Here is a 23,369-nt window from a genome sequence, read left to right as displayed (position 1 = left end):
GTCGCCACGTGGCTGATCCTACTAGGTCAAGGATTTGAGATGTTCGATTGGAAATATACGTCTTCCATGCATGTGGTGGTTTTTCTAACCAGGCGAGTACGATTTCAGAATCGGACCACAGATATAGTTTGTATTTTGCCATGTTTAAATGCATTCGCACCATGGATACTAGTTTGGCTAGTAGTAGCGCTCCACACAGTTCAAGTCGTGGCAGACTTATTGTTTTTAACGGAGCTACTTTTGCTTTTGCTACTAGTAAGTGGCTTGTGGTCGCAATGTCGCTTTGTGTGCGAACATATATAGTTGCGCAATATGCCTTTTCAGAAGCGTCACAGAAGCCGTGTAGTTCGACTTTGTGCTCTGGGGCATAATTTACCCAAAGTGGGATTTGTATCTGTGAGATATCATGTAGATTGCTCGCAAACTGGGACCACTTTTCTAAACGAAGTGGTTTTACTTGTTCGTCCCAGTCGGTTCCATCTAACCATAATTCTTGTATTAGGATTTTGGCTTGTATTATAATTGGCGAAAGCAATCCTGCGGGGTCGAAAAGTTTTGCCACAGAGGATAAAATTTGGCGTTTTGTTATGGCGGATAATGCTGATATTGACTCTGTAGTGTATGAAAACTGGTCAGATATCGCATTCCATTGGATCCCCAGAGTTTTTGTTGTACTTTCCTTTTCGAATTTTAGGAAATTAGTATCTAACAAATTTTCATTAGGTATGTCCTTTAAGATATTAGGGTGGTTCGCCGTTATCTTTTTTAACGGAAACCCTGCGGTATTTAGGGCTTGTATCACTTGTGATAGTGACTCGTATGCTTGTGGAAGACTGTGACTTCCAGACAAGATATCGTCTACATACGTTTGTGTTTTTAACACCTGGCTTGCCAGAGGAAATTCTGACTAGGTGTTTTCTGCCAATTCGTGCAGTGTTCGAATGGCTAGATATGGAGCACAGTTGACGCCAAAGGTAACTGTTTTTAATTTATAGTCGCGGAGTGGACTATTGGGAGATTTTCGGAAAATAATTCACTGAAAATCTTGATCGTCTTTATGTACGGCTATTTGTCTATACATTTTTTCGACGTCTCCGTTAAATACGTATTTGAATATACGCCAATTTAAAATTAGTAGCATTAAATCTGGTTGGAGCGTGGGTCCCGTAAATAGGATATCATTTAGGGAATTCCCCGAGCTGGTGGATCTTGATGCATTAAAGACAACTCTTACTTTAGTTGTTTTTTTGCCTGGCTTTACTACTGCGTGATGAGGCAAGTAAAATGAGTAATATTTGCCATTTACGATTTTTTCGCATGGGCTTACTTCCTCCATGTGGTCTAAATGGAGGTATTCTTCCAACACGCCATCGTATTCTGGCTTAAGCTCACCTTTTTTAAGTAAGTTTTTTTCCATACTTAAAAACTGCTGTATAGCAGAGGTGCGAGAGTGACCTAAGGCGATTGTGTTGGGAAATTGTTGTTTTAGTGGTAGTCGTACGACATACCGACCATTATCTGATCTAGTAGTTGTGGCTTTGTAAAAGTCTTCACAATACTGATCTTCAGGGGTTGTGATTGATATGGAGGGGAGTTCTTCTAACTCCCAAAATTTTTTATATTGTGAATTGAGGTATTCGTTTGAGATTTCCTCAACCTGAGTGGTCATGGTGGTAACTGGTTCCGAAACTAGTCCACTTAGGATCCACCCAAAAATAGTATTTTGTGCTAGAAGTGTATTTGAAATTTTCTCAATACCTTCGAGTATAATCTGTGGTATGAGATCGCTTCCTAATAGAAGGTCTATTTGAGCGGGAGTGTTGCAGTTGGGATCTGCTAGCTTTAGGTGTGAAACCTTTTGCCAATGCTTGCTATTTATGTGATAGCTTGGAAGCATATTTGTAAGTTGCGGTAAGACTATAGCTTCTGCTTGTATGTGCTTATCCGCTTGGGGGGAAATTAAGGTAATGGGGCAGATTTTATTAGAGTTTTGAACTACTCTTCCGCCCATTCCTGTAATTTCAAAGTTGGCTTGTTTTGTTGGCAGTTGTAGCCTATTTTGAGCCCTAGACGCTATGAAAGATCGTTGTGATCCTTGGTCTATTAAGGCCCTAAGTTTAAACAGCTCTCCTCGGTGTTCGATGGAGACGACTGCTGTGGGTAGTAGTACCCTACTTTGGTTTTCGCTGTGTAGCGTTTGAGTTTTTAATGCCTTTGAGCAGCATGGTGCTTCTTGGCAATTATCGGGATTTCGCACTTCGGGATTTGCTGTTGCAACTAAACCCGTGGCTCTTTTTGTATTTGCGCTGTTTGGGGGTGAGCTGGCAAATGTGCTGTAATGCAGCATTGAATGATGTCGTTTATGACAATAAACGCAATTAAATTTGCTTTCGCACTCTTTAAGTGTATGTACATGTGATAGGCAATTTGTACAAAGCCTTTTTGTTCGTACATAATTGTTTCGATCGGTAATATTCATTTTCTTGAATTTCTCGCAAGATTTGAGCTTATGCCCCCCTGTACACAGTTCGCACGACGTTTGTTTGTACTGTTCGGATGTGAACGTTTGATTTCTGAAGAAGCTTCTATTTAAATTGTTGTTGCTACTGGCTTGTGGCCTGTGGAAGCTTCTATTTAGGTCGTGTTGAACAGTTTTCGTTCTAACCATTTTTTTATCTACCCTTTCTGCGATTTCGTACTGGGTAGTTAGGAAATCTTTCATTTGTTACCACGTGGGGCATTTTCTTCGTGATGAGAGCGATTGCTCCCATAGAAGTAATGATTTTTCTGGTAATGCGGCAGTGCATATGTTTACCAGTATAGGGTCCCAGCTGTCTGTGGGAATATTTTGTGTCGATAAAACCGACAAACAATTTGAAACAGTGGATTGAAGTTTGATAAATTCTTCACTTGTTTCCTTCTGAATTTTTTGCAAGTTCATTAATATCGATATTTGTTTATCGACCAATATTCTTTCGTTTTCGAATCTTGATTTAAGAGCTTCCCACGCCAAATTGAAATTATCGTCATTTAGTGCGAACTGTTTTACTATTACGCCTGCTTGACCTTTTGTTTTGTATCGAAGGTGATACAATTTTTGAGCATTTGTTAATTTTGGATGGTTTATGTAAACGGCAGTAAACATGTCTCGGAAGGACGGCCATTGTTTATAACCACCATGAAAGATTTCTGTGTCACATGCGGGCACCTTGAGATGGATGCCCGAATTTGCCTCTTGGCATTTAATTTGTGGCAGCTCTACTCTTGGCTGTGGAGTAGGTGCAATTGCTTTGATTAATTTTAACTGGTCAGAAATCATTGCTTTTGTTGCTTCGAACTGGTCTAAGCAGTTTTCGTATTTGGCGTAAGCAGAAGATTTGAAATTTTCCGATAGATCTGAGTCGTCAGATTCTACGATTGCGTCATATGCAGCTTGGAGACGTGTCCAAAAACTGTCAAGATTGTCTTTTTTAATTTCTAATACCGATTCAGAATTATCCTGAATCGGCGAAGATGAAAATCGAGTGCAGTATCGTATTAGACTGTCACTGTCTGAGATAAATTTGGTGTATGAAATATCTTTTATCTTTTTTTGTTTTGTAGCACCTTGCTTTGAGCGTGTAGCTTCTGCAGGTGTACATGGACTCTTTTCGTCCGAAATCATTTTTGGTACTTTTAGATGTTGAATTGCTTTAGATTCCTTAGAATCTGCGTTCATTTAAAAAGATTAAAGTAAAATTAAAAATTTAATTTTTTTTTGTTTAGATATATTTTATCTATTTTTTCTCTCAGTGTATACTGATGATATTGGATAAATGAAGAGATTACCTTTTAGATAAATAGTATATTTTTTTTTGTTGTATCCGGACTTCGCCAATAACAAACGCGTATTTCGTTTTTCTTATTATCGGGTTTTATTTAGTTCCGCTTTTTTTTTCTCTTTGTATTTTATAATTTATTGTTACGTACTCGTTTGTATGTATTTTAATTGTGTATATTACCGCATTAAAAATGAGGTTATTAACCTTTGTACATAAGCGTGCACGTTATGTGCGTTTTTTTTTTGTACATATGTAATATGCTTAAAAGTTTTGTTTGCAATCCTGCTTGTTTGTGTTTTAACAAGAACAAGGAGTATTGCAAGAAAAGTGCCGATACGGTCTTTGAATATATGTACAACTGTGTGTGTACTAATTATGCGCTATTCCCACCAAGTATAAATTTGTCTTTGTTTTTTGTTGTAATACATTTTAATTCTGTCTAAAAATTTAATAATTCCTACTTATGTACCGCAACGCTTAGTGTTAGGAAATTTTGTTATTATTACGTTTAAGTCTTTTATTATTAGCAATAATTTTAACGAAAATAATTTTAAATATTGTACCCAATGTGTGTAGGGTATACAGACATAGGCAAATTTTAAGCCGTGTGTTTGTATGTATATGCTTGTTCGGTTGGCTATAGGAATGACGCGGGAAAAGAAAATAAATAATGTGCAGGTACACACTTTTTAGTTCGTATCGTTCGTGTATATATTTTAAGAATTATTCTCTTCGTAACTTTGTTAGTATATTAAATGAAATATATATAATATATATTTGTAAGTACTTGGCAGTAATCGTGCATATATGTATGCATGTTTTTCTCTCTTTTTTTTTTCGTTTGAATTTTATTTTATTTTTCCAATTTGCCTTGCTTACTTATTTTTCGCAATCCTGCTTATGATTTATTAAACATAAGGGGTATTGCCGGAAAAAGTGGTCAAGTAAGTACTTGAAAATTTTTATTTTTTTTTTGTTGATTAAATTTATGTGTTTGGATAAACAAAGGTAAGCATGTATAGGCTTTGGTTTCTTTAAAATAAATATGCTATATATATATATATATATATATATTGTATATATGGATGTATATAATGCACCAAACTGTATTCGGTTTTCTCGAAATTAACCGTACGTTAAAACAGTTTGGCCGTAACCGCTATATTTGAATATAACCCGATTTTGTTACTTCTAACATACATATATGCCAATAAATTATAAATAAGTAAAAGGAATCGATACGACTCACTTTGTACCGCCTCAAGGGTATTTTGGGGGTTTTAGATGTGTGTATGTGTGCCAATGCCGAAAAGTCTGTTTCTCTCTCCACTGTCCGAGCTTGCTGTTGTTGTCCTTTGTCCCTCAGGCAGAGAACTTAGAAACAATGAGAAGGTGCAAATTGAATTTTGTATGATGCACGATTGATTGGCTGAAAATTTGAGATCAAGGAGTTCACCATTTTCTGTAATATTTGCTGTTATTTAACAGAAATGAGAATTTTAACAACGTTCTCTGACAAATTACGTATCTCCCAATATAAAGAGAAAAATGAAATGAAATGAATGAGAAATCAAGAAATACAAATGCCACTTCACATATGCATGATTATTTTTTGCCATATAAACGATTTTTATGATGAAAAATTATTATTTTTTTGCACAAATGCTACATTGATAAAATGTGAAAGATTATGCAAAAAATGATATTTTACTAATTTCATAATTTTCTAATTTCAATTTTTACAGAATTAATAATTTATGTATGTACATCAATATGTTATATTATATAATATAATAATATATTATCAATTATCAATAAATACATGTGAGCGCACTGCTCTATATGTAAGTATGTATGTACAAATATGCATATGACATTGCAAAATAAGTAATACATACGCAAATCCACATATATACATATATATGCGTACAAATGTAAGTATGTGAGCCAATAGAAAAAATACAAACATTGTTGTACAAAAAAAGTTCTCTGGCTGAGCATTGTATGAAAATTATGCTCAGAAGTTGGCATTGATATTACAGCCGCATGTTAGCTTATATTTTTATACGTTTATATGCAATCATATTCATAGATATGAAATTCGTTTCTGAATATCTATGATATCATGAAAAATGTATTACATTTTAATTAAAATATGCTACTTCAAAGGAATATTTGCAGTTGCTTTTTAGATATTGCTTATGTTTGATATTATGAAATGCTTTCATATAAGTACATACATATATATATATATGTATGCATATGTATGTATCTGTTATATTTTACTATATACATACATACATAAGTATATAACACACTATCATAATATCTTAAAAATCTTAATATATTTAAATAGTAATATATGCAAATCACACCTTTCATGATTTAAAGCTTACATACATACATATGTATGTACTTATGTAAGTAAAATTCAAATTCAAATCAAGTTATTATCATTTATCAGTAATAACATTTGCGCGCACTGCTCTATATGTACATACATACATATGAGCTTATGACATTGTCACACAAATAATGGATACACAAACCTACATTCATATATTCGTACACATGTAAATATGTCACCCGCAAAAACTACAAACATTGTTCTACAAAAACAACAATCGTCACAAGTCAATATGTCAGCCAAATAGGCGAAGCCCAAATTTATAGTAAATTACACAACAACAACATTTTCATTCATGAACGCAGGCGTACTTTTAACAAGCAACCTCGCTTCATTCATAAAAACAGATACCCTCACATCCCCCCGAGCATGCTTTTGCCTACAAGCGTCTTTTCACGACGATGGCAAAAGCTAAAAATCATAAATTGAACAAATTTCTGATATTTCCTCTAGAAGGGAAAAGTGACAACCCCTCAAATATGAGTATTAAAATATTTTAGAATAAAAGTGACAACATAGTATATTTGTCGATTAACAATTCAAGAAACTTTTTAAAGAAAATATTCAATATTCCTCTGATTTATGTATACAGTAAACCCCGGTTAAGTATCACTCCTCCAATCCCTCTTATCTGCCGGTGTCTTGCTGCATCTTAATTTTTTTTTTTCTTAATTTTTTAAAGAAAACGGTAATTTTTTTTAAATAAATAGAAATAATTTTTTTTGGTACCACTCGCTTAAGTACCACAATCGCTTATGTACTACAAAGCACAAAAAATCTGCATCTTTGGTTTTGGCACTTAACCGGGATTGACTGTATTTGTCGAAGAATGTACGTAAGTACGTTCGAATTTTTTGTACACACATCTGCCCGTATATATGCACATGACTTGTTGACTTTGTTTCCATTTACGCATGCCACGTTGTATATGAATAGGGGTTGATTTTGCACTTGCCCATATGCCATGTATGTTTATAAGAGTGTGTATGGCACATCTCGGATTTTCTACCAACAACACAATGTTGTGACGCTTTGTCGTCGCGTCAGTCCTTCGACAGATTGACTCTTTGACATAAAAGCAAAAAACGTGTCAACGAAGATTTCACATGAAGTAATGAGTGTACATATCTACATACAAATACATACAAATGTGTAAACGACATAATATATGTATGTCCTGTTGCACATTTGCTTCTACGCCAGTCAAATTTCTATAGGAAAATCAACTGAAATTAATATTGAAATAAAATAGACTTTTGAGCAACAATATATTTTTTAAAATTTTATTAAAAATAATATAGAAAGAATACATGTTTATATAAACATAAATTTAATTAATTTAAATTTATAAAAAATCTGGAATGAAAAATAAAAAGAAAATTTTGTATATTAGAAAAATATATAAATTTATTAATAGTATATAATTTTAATAAAACACGACTTTCAGAATTTGCCTACCAACATACAGCAAATTCTCACACAACCTAATCATTGAAGATTAGATCTTTTTCACCAGCTTTTTGAAGAGCTTGGCTCACGTGTATTTTTAACTACTAAATACTAATACTATAAACTACTATAACTAACTAACAATAACAAATACTAAAACTATTACAAACTATTAAACTAATTATTTACAACTTAATTCTACCCTGAAAGAAATAAAAAAACGTTATTAGTTTTTGAAGTATCTGAAATAAAAAAAAGAGAAATGTGTATTAGTTATTAAACTGATGTATTCAATTAACATTTATTTTACCTATTTTAACCCGGAAGTTGCTCGAAAAATTTGTACTGGCCTGCAGTCTACCTTGCCAATTTTTTTAATTTGTCTTTATTTTTAAAATATCGCTCTTTGTTTTCTTTTCTATAAAGATCTTCCGTTTGCTGAGCCAGCCACTTTGAATTTTTGTATAACAAAACTGTTATCAAAAAATCTAAAAATTGATGCCTGTGCCCTAGGCAATCACCCGCTTCGTTATACCACTCTGGGTATTCTTCCTCTGTTTTTGCAGTAATCTGGGTTATTATAAATGTTTTTATACCCACTCTGCATGAATTCTTCAAGAAGAGCTCTTTGTAATAGCTCATTTGAAGGCGGCTTATTTCAAATATTCTATCCTCGGGATTGACCAGCCTTAGATCATCGGGACTTTTATAATTTTTAAATCTTATAAGGGCTTCCGATGAGTCTTCTAGAGAGTTATCACTCTTCATCATTAAACTCACACATTTTTGGCACTTCAATCTACACAAGACCTTCTGGTATATGGCATATCCAGTATAGTACCGACGTACCTGTATCTCAGCTGTTTTCTCAGTATTCGCAAAGTGCTCATCTGGAATATCTATTTGTTCCACGGCAAGTTGCTCAGCTGGCTTTAAATTATCTCCCAGGTCGTCTTCTTGGCCAATATTCCATTCAAGGTTAATATCGTCGTCTTCTTCACAATTGCTGCCAGTTTGTGAGAATTTTCGACGCAATATGTGCATAGATAGTAGCCTTGCAACAATATATTGCATTTCATGTGCGGAGGGATGATTATTGCATCCCAAGTTTGCCCGTATTTTATAAAAAAAGTTTTCTAAGGCATCCTGGTTCATCTTCCCTAAGAGTATAAATGATATATTTAAATGTTCATTAAATATATCGCCGCTCAAAGCAATCATTGCATTGATTGTTAATACGCAGGAATCGAAGCATGATATATGTTTATTTGGCTTTTTTATGGCTTTAATAAAATCAATGTGATCTTTCAACCGATTAATTTTTGCAATACAATTTCTCTGTATTGGCCGCCTTAACGGATTTGGATTGTAAAGTGTTTTACAATCCAATTCATCGAAAAGGTCATTCATTTTTTTAAAAAGCAGTTGGGTTGCTTTGGCGCATTTATTAATATGCTCATCGGAGCCCAACATATTTTCTTTAATCGCCATTCCGATTGCTGCGGCGACCGAATTACTGAGCAGTTGGGTAGCTTTTGAAACAGACATTTTATCAAAATTCCCGGGGTACACATGCGAATATGTTAATTTTGGGCACATTTTAAAATTAACATTCGCTTGGTCGATGGCATATATTTTTCTAACAACTTCAAAAGTTGTTATGCCATCACGTGTTTCAATGTCATGTTTTACTATCGTATTGCGTATGCATTTAATTAAATGGCAATAATCGAACATAAAATATATTTTTTTTTCATTATGAAAAAAATACGGCTGTTCTAGCGTTACGCCCAATAGTTGTCTTAATTTTAAATTGTAAGAACCTTGATCACAAACTATTGTCTTGATGTTTAGCCCGATTTCCTCCGAGGCATCTATATTGCTCTTGAGCAATTTCATCAATTGCGTACTTTTCACGCCATCTTTTGCCACATAATAGGAAAGTACATATTTCCATTTTCCGACTAAGCCTTTTAGCATAAAAAAGCAGCACTTATTGCCGATCACGCTTTCTCGGTAACCTTCTCCATTATCGACGAAGCCATCAATTAAATCTCGAACTTTATTATATGTGAGATCTTTTCTAATTGATACTTCGTCGAAAACTAATTGGCATATGCGTTCTTCACTTTTCATGTCTTGAACAATTTTTTGTAAATTGTTCAAGACTTTCGCGTCGATACCGGGGGAGACATACCGGATCGGACGCCAACGCAAAAGAGTTTTTTTGTGAGGCAAGGCGAATTCCAAGTCCTCACGCATAAAATTATAGGCTTTAGTCGACATATAATTTATGTTTAGAGCCATTACTTTCTCCTCTTCAGTATAGGAGTTTTTTTTATTCAAAATCATTTTTGCGAATGTTATCGCATGTGTGCTTGCATCGCCAGTTATAATGACATTCTTTTCTAGAGCTTGACACTTCTTGGTCAATTGGAAAATTTTCCTTTTCAGCTCTTTAATTGTTTTGGATTGCTTCAAAGCATTCCTTTGGTACCCTTTAGCTACCCGAGCGTAATGCTTATGACCACTAACAGTGATCTCTTCACTGTTTTTGCACTTCATTTCTATCTCATGAAGGCGTGAATATTTTTCAAATTCTTGCAATGAGATATCATTAAGTGGCGCATTTTCTATCTGCCCATACGTTTTTTTAACCGCCAGCAAACTCCACTGCGATGACGCACTGTCTCCGTCATCCTCGGTTTTTATATGCAAAACCGGAAGAGCTTCATTTATAATTTTATTAGATGAAATGTCATCTTTGTGAAAGTGTCTTTCACATATATATAAATTTTTTCCGATTGGCAACTGTAGATTACAGGCCCTTGCCCAATTATTTCGAGCAACTTCCGTTTGAGGAAAACGGAAGAGCTTCCTGCTCTCCCAACCGGCACAGTTGCGAACACAGCAACTTTTTGATACAGGTGCCGGTTGAAATAAATGGGTAGGGGCCTCATCTAAAAAAGATTAATTAATTACATAAAAATATTATTATTGCTATATACACACATAACTATATAAAATAATACATAACTATATAAAAAATTATTAAAAATTTGTGAGAGTATAAAATGCTCGGTTACACCCGAACTTAACCCTTCCATACTTATTTTTTTTTTAATATTATAGGGTAGATTTATTAATTTGTTACAAGAATTTTCAAATTCAATTTATTTAATTTTTTTTCATCCCTAATGTGTGCTAAACACAATTAAATGGGCACCCACAAGCAAAGCACGAAACATGCACACAAAATTACATGAACCCCCACAAGCATGGAAAAAAACACACACACAAACTAGAGAACATACAAGAATTTTCACCTTATTGTTCTCTGCGCACACTTATATGGGCACCCATAAAGAAACAACAAAACACACACAATTAATAGTAAATAAAAGCATTTGAACTTACCCAGCTTCAATGTTGGCACCGCACACTTTTTTAATTTCTTTTGGCCAATTGCCTCTTTTTCGAAGTGTTTCTCACAAATGAATGAGAAGGTGGTTGGAAAGTGGTCAGAGGGAGAAATTTTCAAATTCTCCTTCCACTTTTCAGCCAGCTCCCTTTCATTTGGGAAACCAAACAATCGAAGTACCCCGCCGCTGGTACTTTCACAACCGCGAACACGACACTTCCTAATTTTAGGCATATTTCCTCTATGCTCTATATATTCACTTATTAAAACAATTTAAGAAACGGACGAACAATTTAAGAAAAAATCAAACCGCACCGCACAAAATCACAAACTTTATGGACTTTGGCGGAATTATTGACACTTCTCAATTTTATATAAGCTTAAAACATATGTAAATTAATACATAATGTATTTGATTTTGGCGCAATTATCGACACTTGACAGTTTCACCTATGCGGAACAAAGAAAGCTAGACACTTTCAATACATATTTACATAGAACATACAAGAAGAAAATTGTTACAAGTTCTCTCTGGTATGTACATGCATTGGCGCAATTATTGACACTTGCTTTAATAAATATGTAAAATGGGCCAAAACGACAAAAGAAGTACATATTTACGTATATAATTACTTTTACACATGCATTTGAAAAGAAAAATCGAAGCATGAATGTGAAATGCCGACGGCAAAACACAATTCTGTACTTTTGTGACTCCATAATGCTATCAAGTACATGAATTATTTTAAGAAATATATCAAAATATGTTTAAATTATTATTAATAATTCACAATGAAGTAAAAATGAATTAACATAAAATAATTTAAAAATAATAATAAATAATAGTTCAATAAAAGGGAATATATTTCAAATTTCAAATGGCATATCAATATTCCCAGTTTTGCATGTATCATATTATATTCTCTTCAATATTCGTCGGTTGGTTATGTTAAGAGAGCGTATGTTTACAGATTCACCGCTGTTATAAAAGCGAGAAATGTTATTTGTTTCTCGTGCATGCGTGGTGAACTCCTTGATAAATTCCTACAAAATGTTCGATGTCGAACCTGCACCTTCTCATTGTTTCTAAGTTCTCTGCCTCAGGTATGTTCTTTAGTTTGTTGTAGCAGATTTGTGTGTTTATATTTTTTATTTCGCGCCCGGTTACTATATAATTATGTTTAGTAATCGCGCCCGTTTAATTTGTGTTATTGTATATAGGTTTCGCGCCCGTTTTTTATATGTTTTATGTTTGTTCACAGACGGTATGTGAAAGGTTTGTTGCACTTTTTTATGTATTTTATTATATATATATATTTTTTTTTAGTGTATTTATATCTTATCTTTTTATCTATTTTTCCGCACAATTTGTATATATGTATTTATTTTTACGGCGCTGAATGTATATATATGTATATTTTTTTCTTCGGTACTTTTTTTTTTTTTTTTATATATATATATAAGATGTATATTCACTTGTACCGCACTTGTTTGTTTCACTGAACACTTTTGATTTTTTTTGTATATAATATGTATTCACTTGTACCGCGCTTGCTTTTTTCACTGTACACTGTTTTGTTTTAGGTATATGTATTTTATATGTAAGTAAGATCTCCGCACTTTATTTAATTTAATTATTTATTATTATTATTCTATATATATATTTTTTTTTCCAATAGTGCCTTTCCTTAAGGCTCGAAGGACCAATGTTTATTTTATTACCAGATTAGCACTCACCAAGGACATTATTACTTCCCTTTTTTTCCTTCACAAAACGCCTTTTGTTTAAGGTTTAAATTCAAAAGATTTTATTTTTTTATTTTTTATTTTTTTTGTTAAATGATATTGTTCACAACCTTTTTATTGGCTTAACACCTAAATTCAAATATAGCGTATAACTTTTTTTTTATAAAAATTAACACAACGATTTTAATATTAGACAGTCTTGACGGTTGGTAGCGGAGATAGCGATTTTCCTGATGACGGTGCGCAAAAGAGATTGGTGGTCGCTCGTCGTCCCCTTTTTACCTCCTTCGGTGTGGTGTGTAGTGTGTTTTCATGTGTGGTGTGATCGTGATGATAGGGTTGGTGTGGAATGTGTGTGTGGGATGTAGGTGTGGTGATGTGGATGTGAATTGCTCATTTAACCAATATGTATGACTTATCGATCGATATATACGGTTTAAAACCAACCGGAAGTTTAAAATTCTTATATTCAGTAAATGAAGACAAAGGTAGTGTTGACCAAATTTTATTTATTTTTATCCTCATGACTTGCAATTGACCAATATATAAGGCATTAAGTCAACCAAACGTTTGAAAATCATCACTTTAGGTATTTCGGGCCAGAGGAAGTATCTACCCGATTTTATCCACTTTAGGCACAAGAATGTACTGTTATTAGAAAGAGATGCTTTCGGAGTTTCATTAAGATAATTCCATTTTGACAAATGTATATACTTGTAGTATAAGGCCAACCTGAAGTTTAAAAATCCTTGTAATAGATGATTCCAATATCTTCCATTGGGACAATGGCGTGGCAATGGTCCGATTCCGTCCATCAGCAAAACCAACCTTCTCATTATGCCAAGTCTTATCAAGATTTCTGAATTTTTCCTCAAGATATCGCTTGCACAGACGAACGGACAGACACACGTCATCCTGATCATATATATTTACACTAAGGTCGCCAGTGGTTGAAATTCGACCAATAGGAAATACAATTCAATACAATTTATCATGACATACTTCGATACATGTGCTATGAACAATTCCATTGTATGTACGAACATCTTCATATGATTTTAACCCTTTTAATGCAACGAAAGCAATCTTTAATGGAATAGCTCAATTTCGTTAGGAGACGCCATATACATCAGAGTAATAATTTTATCTCCTCCTCGTTGTCTTTTACGCCAAGATTTTCTACCATCAATCCAAACAAAATGCAATGGAATTTCTGCACAGCAGATGGATCACTTTGATTCAATTGAAAGAAAGCTAAAAGCCTCGTCAGCTTAGGATTTCCTACTGCTTGCCGTTCTTGGCCTTTGCGAAGTATAATATTTTGCTTTTGTTGCAAATGAATGTCAAGACGAATTATGGTATGGGACTGAAAATGTATTGATAATTCATATATCCGCCACATAGCCTCAGTTGATCCCACATATCGACAATTCAAAAAATTTCTAACTGCATGTACAAGTAGTTCAACTTGTACTTACTATACATTTTCGTTTGTATTATATTTTCACTTTTAAATGAAACCTTTATATGTTATCCATACTTATATACCTATGTATATATATTTAATACTTTTAACGGAAGTGCACACCTCGACAATTATGTGACAATTATATTTTGCAAGCAAATATATATGGATTGTACCGAACGACATAACGGTTATCTAACATCAACGGAAACATTCTTGTCGCGTCGTCTATACAACCTTTAACCATTAACTGATTCTTTCGTTGATTGCTCACAATCCTTTGGACATGCTTTTAAACATTTTCTATCTTGCATATATAAATACATACATAAACCTCTTTTTTTGAAATTTTAATATACAATACATATGTATATACACAAGTAAGAGGCTCAACTTTGCCAAAAACATCTTTATTCCAAATGTCAGATATGAGTTCTTTTAACTTCGATTTAAATACACGCACAACTATGTATTTCAGGCCTAAAATTAGCTGATTCAGTAGGATCAATATTACTTATAATCTCCGGCTAGTTCAGATTGTAAGTCATTGTAACGAAAAGTGATAGCTTGCCGAAGTGCTGAACAATTGATATTGCATCTAAGTAATTTTAATACATGTTTTTTGGAGCCCCATCTCTTCCCGACCTATGCTTTGCAAATAATCAGTAATATTGTTATACACATCTGCCCTCAAATTTACTTGTTTCTTTCTTATAATCGACATCCTTCTATTATCACATATGTACATATCAAAAATGTACTGCAAAAATAGTGTTTGGGATTTATGCAAAATGTTAAATTGATCCCTAATTGCCAATCTGATACATTCTTAACCACACCATTTGTTTTTGAAAAATATATCATATTTCTCTCAAATGGTGGTTCACCATCTACAGTCGTAATTATAACAGCAACATCAGTTCGAGTTGCATCATCATTATATCTTCGTATATCTGTATCACGATTCAAACAAAACTCTTTCTGTGCATTGCGTACTCTATCACAATGTTCCTTCAATGAACGAATCAACAGAATTTTGTCTTATTAACATCATCGCAAGTTTTATTTGATTGCTGTCGCATTTTATATTAAACAGCCGTATCGACATCATAAAAATACAACTAGGCATAATTTGGCGTACGACCATATGCTGTGACCACGGGCTGCTCTGTGATAAAATATGTCATGAATTTTAAAATGATAAATTCCTCTTAAACTGAATCAGAAGTATTTGCTTCCGAACCGACTATAGCATAGGTCAAATTGTTGCTTCGATATTGTCGAAATAATTTTTGGACTTTTTCTTTATATTTCTATCAGTTGATATGCGACCCCCATATACCATAATGAATTAAAAAATTCGATCTTCCACTAGTAACACAAAATATAGTGGAAGATGGAATTTGTTTCACGCATTCTCGACTCTGAAGCAAAATGCTCAGTTAAACAATGCCTGCAAACCAAGTTCATAGAACCAATATGAAAGAGACCAAAATTAGGCGGTACTTCAAACAATGCACATTTAAACGAACTTCGCAAACGAACTGAATCATTAGCAACATTAGCATCAACTTGAATTAAATTTAAATTTGTAGTATTTTTTACATTTCGTGTTCTTTTTTACACATGTTCTTTTTTACACCTTTTTATATTAATATATTCTTTTTGCATTTTGCAATTTCTTTGCCAATTACTAATTTACCGTCTCCTTGTGTGATTGCTCTTACTTCATAATATTTGCAATATTTTATCATTTTTGGATACTTAATATATATTATATAACAATTACATCTTTATTTATTAATATCATTAAGTTAGAAATGTCCATTAAATCAGTTATAGTCAATCGTTTGTGTTCATTTTGAGTTATATATGTATATTCAAGATTCAATATTATCTTTATGTACTACTCTATTTCTGTAGTTAATTCTAACCTTATTCCCTAAATCTTCTTTTAATACTTGTTTCTTGTATCTCGGCTTTAGCTTATTTCTCTCCTCTATTATTTTCGTTTAAGTATATTACATACTCATATATTCTTCCTTTGATTCCATATCTATCGAAGGGGATATGGTATTTAATATATACATCCCCCAGTCACATGTTGCCTAACAGGATATAACCCGAACACGGACACATACATGCTCTAGAGCTGGCGAAACTGATTGACGATTCGACATTCTGCACAATGAATGACGAAGCCCACACCAAAATTATGGGCACTTGTAATAGCTCGCCAGATATTACCATCGCTAGCGGTGGTCTGATAAATAGTATAACCTGGCGACCTATGCTAACTCTCGCGTCAGACCATCTGCCCATAATTATCTCGATCGATAAACCTCCTGACTTTATTTCTGTGGACAACCGCACTTTTGTTAACTTTAACAAAGCTAACTGGGTCGGCTTCACAGAATTTACCGAGAACACCTTCAACGCACTACCCATTCCTACGGACGTCATCGTTGGCGAGCGTCAATTCGCTGCTGCTACTGCTCGCTTCATACCGGCTGGAAGAATCGCAGCCGAAGCAGCTGTGATCCCCGAATAAGGGATCTCAATTTGGAGATTCGGCAAATGGTAAACCATCATAAGCGGACAAAATGGATAGAGCACCTGAAGTCCTGCAACCTCTCCACCGGTGTAAGTAAGCCTTGGACTACTGTCAAGGCCCTATCAAATCCGAGGAGACCTGATGATCGGATTGAAATTCAATTCGATGGCCATGCCCCCTCGGACCCGAAGAAGTGCGCGAGCTATATTAGCCGGCAGTTTACACTGCACCCTTTGACTGGCAAGGCCAAACGATGTGTTACCCGACGGCTGCGTAAAATGTCAAATGACTTCGCACCACTTAGCCTGGGAAACCCGCCAACAAAGGGGAGTCTTATCGCCCGATAACTCTCCTTTCCCCAGTAGTGAAGACACTTGAGGCCTTGTTACTCCCGACGTTCACTCACCACCTTAGCCTAGCAGAACATCAGCATGGCTTCCGAAAACTGCACAGCACCACCACAGCATTTAGCGTCATAAACGCTCGGATAGTTTATGGCCTAAACCAGAAGCCACCCTGCGAGAGGACGATCCTCGTAGCGTTGGACTTGTCGAAAGCCGTCGACACAGTCAACCACACAACGCTACTTGAGGACATCGAACAATCTACGCTCCCTCCAGGGCTGAAGCGGTGGACCATAAACTACCTGAGCGGTCGGCAATCATTCGTACTATTTCGGGGTCAAAACTCCAAACTAAGAATTATACAGGGGGTTCCGCAGGGTGGTGTCCTCTCCCCTTTACTGTTTAACTTCTTCGTCTCGAAACTCCCTCAACCACCAGAGGGAACTTCCGTGACCTCGTACACTGATGACTGCACGATACTGACGTCGGGCAATGGAATCGATGGCATGTGCTCGAAAGTAAACAGCTATCTCTCTGATCTTTCTCGCTTCTTCGCTGGAGTCTGACACTCTCCCCCACTAAATCCACAGCGAAGATATTTACGAACTGGAGGTCAGACTTGATCTATACATTTCAGTCGATGGCACCAAAATTCCGACAATAAACAACCCTAAAATTTTAGGCGTAATGCTAGACAGTCTTTGCTCCTTCACTCCTCACACGACCGCGATAACTGCCAAAGTACAGAGCAGCTCTTGGGGAAGAGAAAAAGAAACGTTGCTGGCGACATAAAAGGCAATCGGCCGGCCGGTGAATGGCGTATTACGAGTCAAACCACCACCCATACCAGACGTAGAGCTCGAGTTGCCTCGCAAAACCAGAGTGACCCTCGCGCAACTTCGTTCTGGATATTGTAGCAGGTTAAACTTCTACTTATCCAGAATAGACCCCGACATACCAAACACATGTCCTGCGTGCAATGAGTCTCCGCATGACACTAACCACCTCTTTGCATGCCCAACAAACCCCACTCTTCTAACACCCTTTTCCCTATGGTCCGACCCCGTCGAAACAGCTCGTTTCCTGGGCCTCCCGTTAGATGACCTCGACAACAACCAATCTGGAATTTATCACCCAAACGGGGAGTAGGTAACCGTTACAACAACAACAACAACCACGGCTCTTTAAAAAAAAAAATATTTTAAGGAAAATCTGCCCCTCCCTAATATGATCCTGTATACCAAATAACAGTCTTGTACCTTGTGGAGCTTAGTTATGGCAATTTATTTGTTTTGATTAATGCCGTTTTGTAGGCGTGGCAATGGTCCGATTACGCCCATTTGCAATACCAACCGTCTTACGGTACCAAGAAACATGTGTACCAAGTTTCATAAAGATATTTCAAATTTTACTCAAGTTACAGTTTTCACGGACGGACGGACGGACAGACAGTCACTAAGATTTCAACTAGTCTCTTCGGCCTGATGATTTATATAATACTTAATATAAAACAAGTAAGGAAGGGCTAAGTTCGGATGTAACCGAACATTTTATACTCTCGCAAAGTCAAATGGTATACTCGTTTGAGATTTCTTTGTGGATTGACTGATATTTTTGGCCGCAAGGTGGCATACTTTAATTGCATTATTCACGCAAAGTTTTACCCCGATATAATCATTGTTACCTGATTTGCATAGTTGAAAGTGAAAGAATCAGATGGAATTGAAAATGGTGTTACATGGGAAATAAGCGTGGTTGTAGTCCGATTTCGCCCATTTTCGCACTATGACATAGAAACATGAAAAGAACGTTATGCACCGAATTTGGTTGAAATCGGTTGAGAAGATCTCAAGATATGGGTTTTCACCTAAAAAGGGGCTGTGCCACGCCCACTGACCAATTTTGAACGCGGTTCCTATAAAGCCAATTTATACCATCTCAGAGATAAAATTTAATGTCTCTGGCGTGTTTAGTGCTTGATTTATCGCGCTTTTAGTAGTTTTTAACAGTACCGTTATATGGGGAGTGGGCGGAGTTGCCACCCGATTTCAACTATTTTCACACCGTCAATAGAAGTGCTAAAAAAATTTGCTTCTAGTGAATTTTGTTATTATAGCATTAGCGGTTTAGGAGATATGCACATTAAACCTATTAGAGGCGGGACCCCGCCCACTTTTTAAAAAAAAGTTTTAACTGCAGATGCCCCTCCCTAATGTGATCCTGTGTACCAAATAACAGTCTTGTATCTTATTGCGGAGCTTAGTTATAGCAAGTTATTTGTTTTTGATTAATGGCGTTTTGTGGGCGTGGCAGTGGTCCGATTACGCCCATCTGCAATACCAACTACCTTACGGTACCAAGAAACATGTCTACCAAGTTTCATAAAGATATCTCAATTTTTACTCAAGTTGGAGCTTGCACGGACGGACGGACGGACGGACAGACAGTCACCCGGATTTCAACTCGTCTCTTCATCCTGATCATTTATATATATATAACCCTATATCTAACTCGATTAGTTTTAGGTGATACAAACAACCGTTAGGTGAACAAAACTATTATACTCTGTAGCAACAGGTTGCGAGAGTATAAAAATTATTAACAAGTTTTAAGGGGCACAACTAGTGTGAAATTTAAAAAACTAAATATTTTGTTTTACGATTCGATAGTTTATACTATTAAAAATAACTTAAATTTCAAATCGTTATCTCAAATAGTTTTTGAGTTACAGCCATTTCAAGGGCAGCCGCTCAGTTCAATCTGGTCCATCAGTTTATTATACTCTTGCAACATGTTGCTACAGAGTATAATAGCTTTGTTCACCTAACGGATGTTTGCATCACCTAAAACTAATATATTAATAATAATAGGATATCTACGGAGTTATATATGTATAAATGATCAGGATTACGATACGAGTTGAAAACCGGATATATGTCTGTCCGTCCGTCTATAAGTCTGTTTGTGGAAGCTGTAACTTGATTAAAAATGGAGATATCCTAATGAAACTTGGAACACGTGTTTCTTGGCAGAAAAAGTGAGAACGAGCTGGTAGATGGGCGTAATCGAACCGCTACCACGCCCACAAAACGCTATTAAACGAAAATTTATAAAGTGCCATAACTAAATACTAAACTAAGAAATAAAACTACAATCTGGCACAGGGTATCGCAGTAGTTAGGGGCACTTGTTGGCTAAAATTTTTGTAAAAATGGGCGTGGCCTCTCCCTCTAAGAGTATTATTGTTATTTTCAATTATTGTCGTAATTTCTGCCTTTATATCCGTTCGAAACGGTAAGTTCACGTTTATTCAAGAATGTATTTGATTTATTTTATTTCTTATTTTTTCCCTCAAATATTCAATTCTTTTTTCATTTATGCAGTTATTTTCTTCGGCTGGTGCTTCAGAGAATTCTTCCAAAGTAATTTTGTTTAAATAATTTTTTTTATTGTCGGTAAGCACATCGACTTGCGTTGTAGAACTTTTTTGTTCCACATTATATTTTTTATTTTTATTGCCGGTATTATCATCGGCTGGCGTTGTAGAACTTTTCCAGCTTTATATTTTTTATAATTGAATTTTTTATTTTTGCTGCCGGTACTACCATCGGATGGCGTTGTAGATTTTTTTTTCCACAATATATTTTTTATTTTTAATGTCATTATGCTGGTATAAATCTTCAGCTGGCGCTTTCGAAGTCTCTGCCCCAAAGTCCCAAAGTAATTATATCTCCCTTAATTTTTTTATCTTTTAAATTTCCTTTACCCTTGTGTTGCTCAGATTCACCTCCTAAGCTAAATATGTCTTCTTCCTTTTCATTATTTATTATGAACTTTGTTTCTTTCAAGTTGATCACTGCATTAATTTCTTTCAAAAATTTGTATCCAATTAAAAAATCTGCTTCTAAATTTTCGATTTCGTAAAAAATTTGTCTTTTACCAAATTGAGTAATAAAATGATAATAACGTATTATCGAAAATCCATTAATTGTTTTTACTCTTTTATATATATTTAATTAGTTTTTATTCTCAAATTCAAAACTCCTGATTTTAGGTAGCAACTTGTTGCCCCCATTATCTACTAGTATTTTAAAGTTTAGCCATTTACCCTCTCATATAGGAAAATATATGGCAGAGTTAGTTCTGATCTAAAAAATTATCCTCTTTAATAATATATATTCTTTGTATTTTATTTGGTGGTTGATTACTTAGTTGTGCACTGACATATGGTCGTTTATCTGTAGTATTCATTCTTTTATTCTGTACATTAAAATGTGGATGGTTTTGGATTCGAGTACTTGGATCGACATCCATTGGAGTAGGTCTTGGCTGAATGTTTTGTTAAAATGGCCTTTGATTGTAGCTTCTTTGAAATTGGGTTTGCGGAAACCGTAAATTATTATTAAAATTTCTGTTATTGAAGTTAGTACGTTGTCTGTAATGATTCGGATTTTTCCCGAATTTTGAACTCATTTGCAAATCACTTGGTGATAGTGAAAATAATATATTGGCTAAATTTCCATTTAGACCTGTTAGAAGTATACGCAATTCATCCCGCCTATTTTTTGCGATTAATTCTTTAGTTACAGCACTATCCGATCCGTAAGTCATTATCGTTTTGTTAATTAGTAAAGTTAGTTTTTCATTAACCTTTTTATAGTATTCAATAGTTGAATAAGCGCCCTATCGCAAAATGCTTATCTCCCGTTCGATAATACGAGCTGGTCGCTTGTCCGCGTAAGCAAAACCGAGTCGCGCCAAAATGGCTCAGTATAGTTAATGCATCAAAATATCTACGGCTCCCTCCAGCTAACGTATTTAGTTTCTTTTCCACTAAATTCTGGTAGTGACTTGACCACCTCAATCGACTCATCACAATTGATATGTGAATAGATCACTTCTATCATAATCAACGACTGTAGTTGACTGTGTTAAATCAGAGAACTTAAAACAACGAGAAGGTGCAGGTTCGACAGCGAACAATTTGTAGGAATTTATCAAGGAGTTCACCACACATGCACGAGAAACAAATAACATTTCTCGCTTTTATAACAGCGGTGAATCTGTAAACATACGCTCTCTTAACATAACCAAACGGCGAATATTGAAGAGAATATAATGTGTATGCCAAACTGGGAATATTGATCTATATATATTCCCTTTTATTGAACTATTATTTATTATTATTTTTAAATTATTTTATGTTAATTCATTTTTACTTTCTTGTGAGTTATTAATAATAATTTAAACATATTTTGATATATTTCTTAAAATAATTCAAGGGCTTGACACCATTATGAAGTCATAAAAGTACAGAATTGTGTTTTGCCGTCGGCATTTTCATATCATGTGTAAAAATATTTGTAAATTTGTCTATAAACAACATATGTATGTAGATATGAACACTCATTACTTCATGTGAAATCTCCGTTGACACGGTCAACCAATGATCGAAGCTCACGTTCTTTGCTTTTATGTCAAAGAGTCAATCTGTCGAAGGACTGACGCGACGACAAAGCGTCACAACATTGTGTTGTTGGTAGAAAATCCGAGATGTGCCGAAAAATAACCAAACGCTCGCCGATTGTCATCGCTTCCCTTGCCGCTCTAACAGCTTTGCCTACAAATCATTGTAGGTATGTATGTTTTTATATGAACATGCATACATATTGACGAAGATTTTTGCGAGCCACGGAAAAATATTTTAAAATTGTGAAATATTTTAAATCGCAAAAGCTTTGTTGCCACTTTTGTCATTGATTTCTGTATTTTCTGTGTTTGCAGGGTTGTCACTTTTCCCTTCTAGAGGGAACATCAGAAAGATGTTCAATTTATGATTTTTAGCTTTTGCCATTGTCGCGAAAAAACGCTTGTGGGCAAACGCATGCTCGGGAAGATGTGTAAGTCGTTTGCTTTTATGAATGAAACGACTTAAGTAGCTTATTGATTGTGCGCCAGCGTTCATTAATGAAAATGTTGTTGGTGTGTGATTTACTACAAATTTAGGATTTGTCCATTTGGCTGCCATATTGATTTCTGGTGCTGATGCTATTTGAGACAATTGTTGCTTTTGTACAACAATGTTTGTATTTTGCCTATTGGCTGACGTACTTACATTTGTACGCTTAAATGTATGTAGATTTGTGTATGCATTACTTATTT

The 23,369-nt window shown here is 35.0% G+C and overlaps 2 protein-coding genes across 6 annotated transcripts in view; one reads left to right on the top strand and one right to left on the bottom strand.

The window, feature by feature from the left end:
- The window catches only part of LOC106623160 (lysosome membrane protein 2), a 165,410-nt gene that overhangs the window by 8,536 nt on the left and 133,505 nt on the right, over positions 1–23,369 (top strand). The gene's annotated exons all lie outside the window — the stretch shown is intronic.
- Positions 7,483–11,402, bottom strand: LOC138857154 (transposable element P transposase). The gene is made up of 3 exons (XM_070108905.1): positions 11,095–11,402; positions 7,988–10,637; positions 7,483–7,919 (listed from the first exon to the last, which is right to left on the bottom strand). Exons 1-2 carry the CDS (start codon positions 11,330–11,332, stop codon positions 8,035–8,037), a joined length of 2,841 nt encoding a protein of 946 aa, XP_069965006.1. The 5' UTR covers positions 11,333–11,402; the 3' UTR covers positions 7,483–7,919; positions 7,988–8,034.

Source organism: Bactrocera oleae, chromosome 4 (assembly GCF_042242935.1).
Source record: "Bactrocera oleae isolate idBacOlea1 chromosome 4, idBacOlea1, whole genome shotgun sequence".
Lineage (NCBI taxonomy): Eukaryota > Metazoa > Arthropoda > Insecta > Diptera > Tephritidae > Bactrocera > Bactrocera oleae.
The sequence above is the reverse complement of the archived record's forward strand: the minus strand, read 5'-3'. Positions and strand labels throughout refer to the sequence as shown.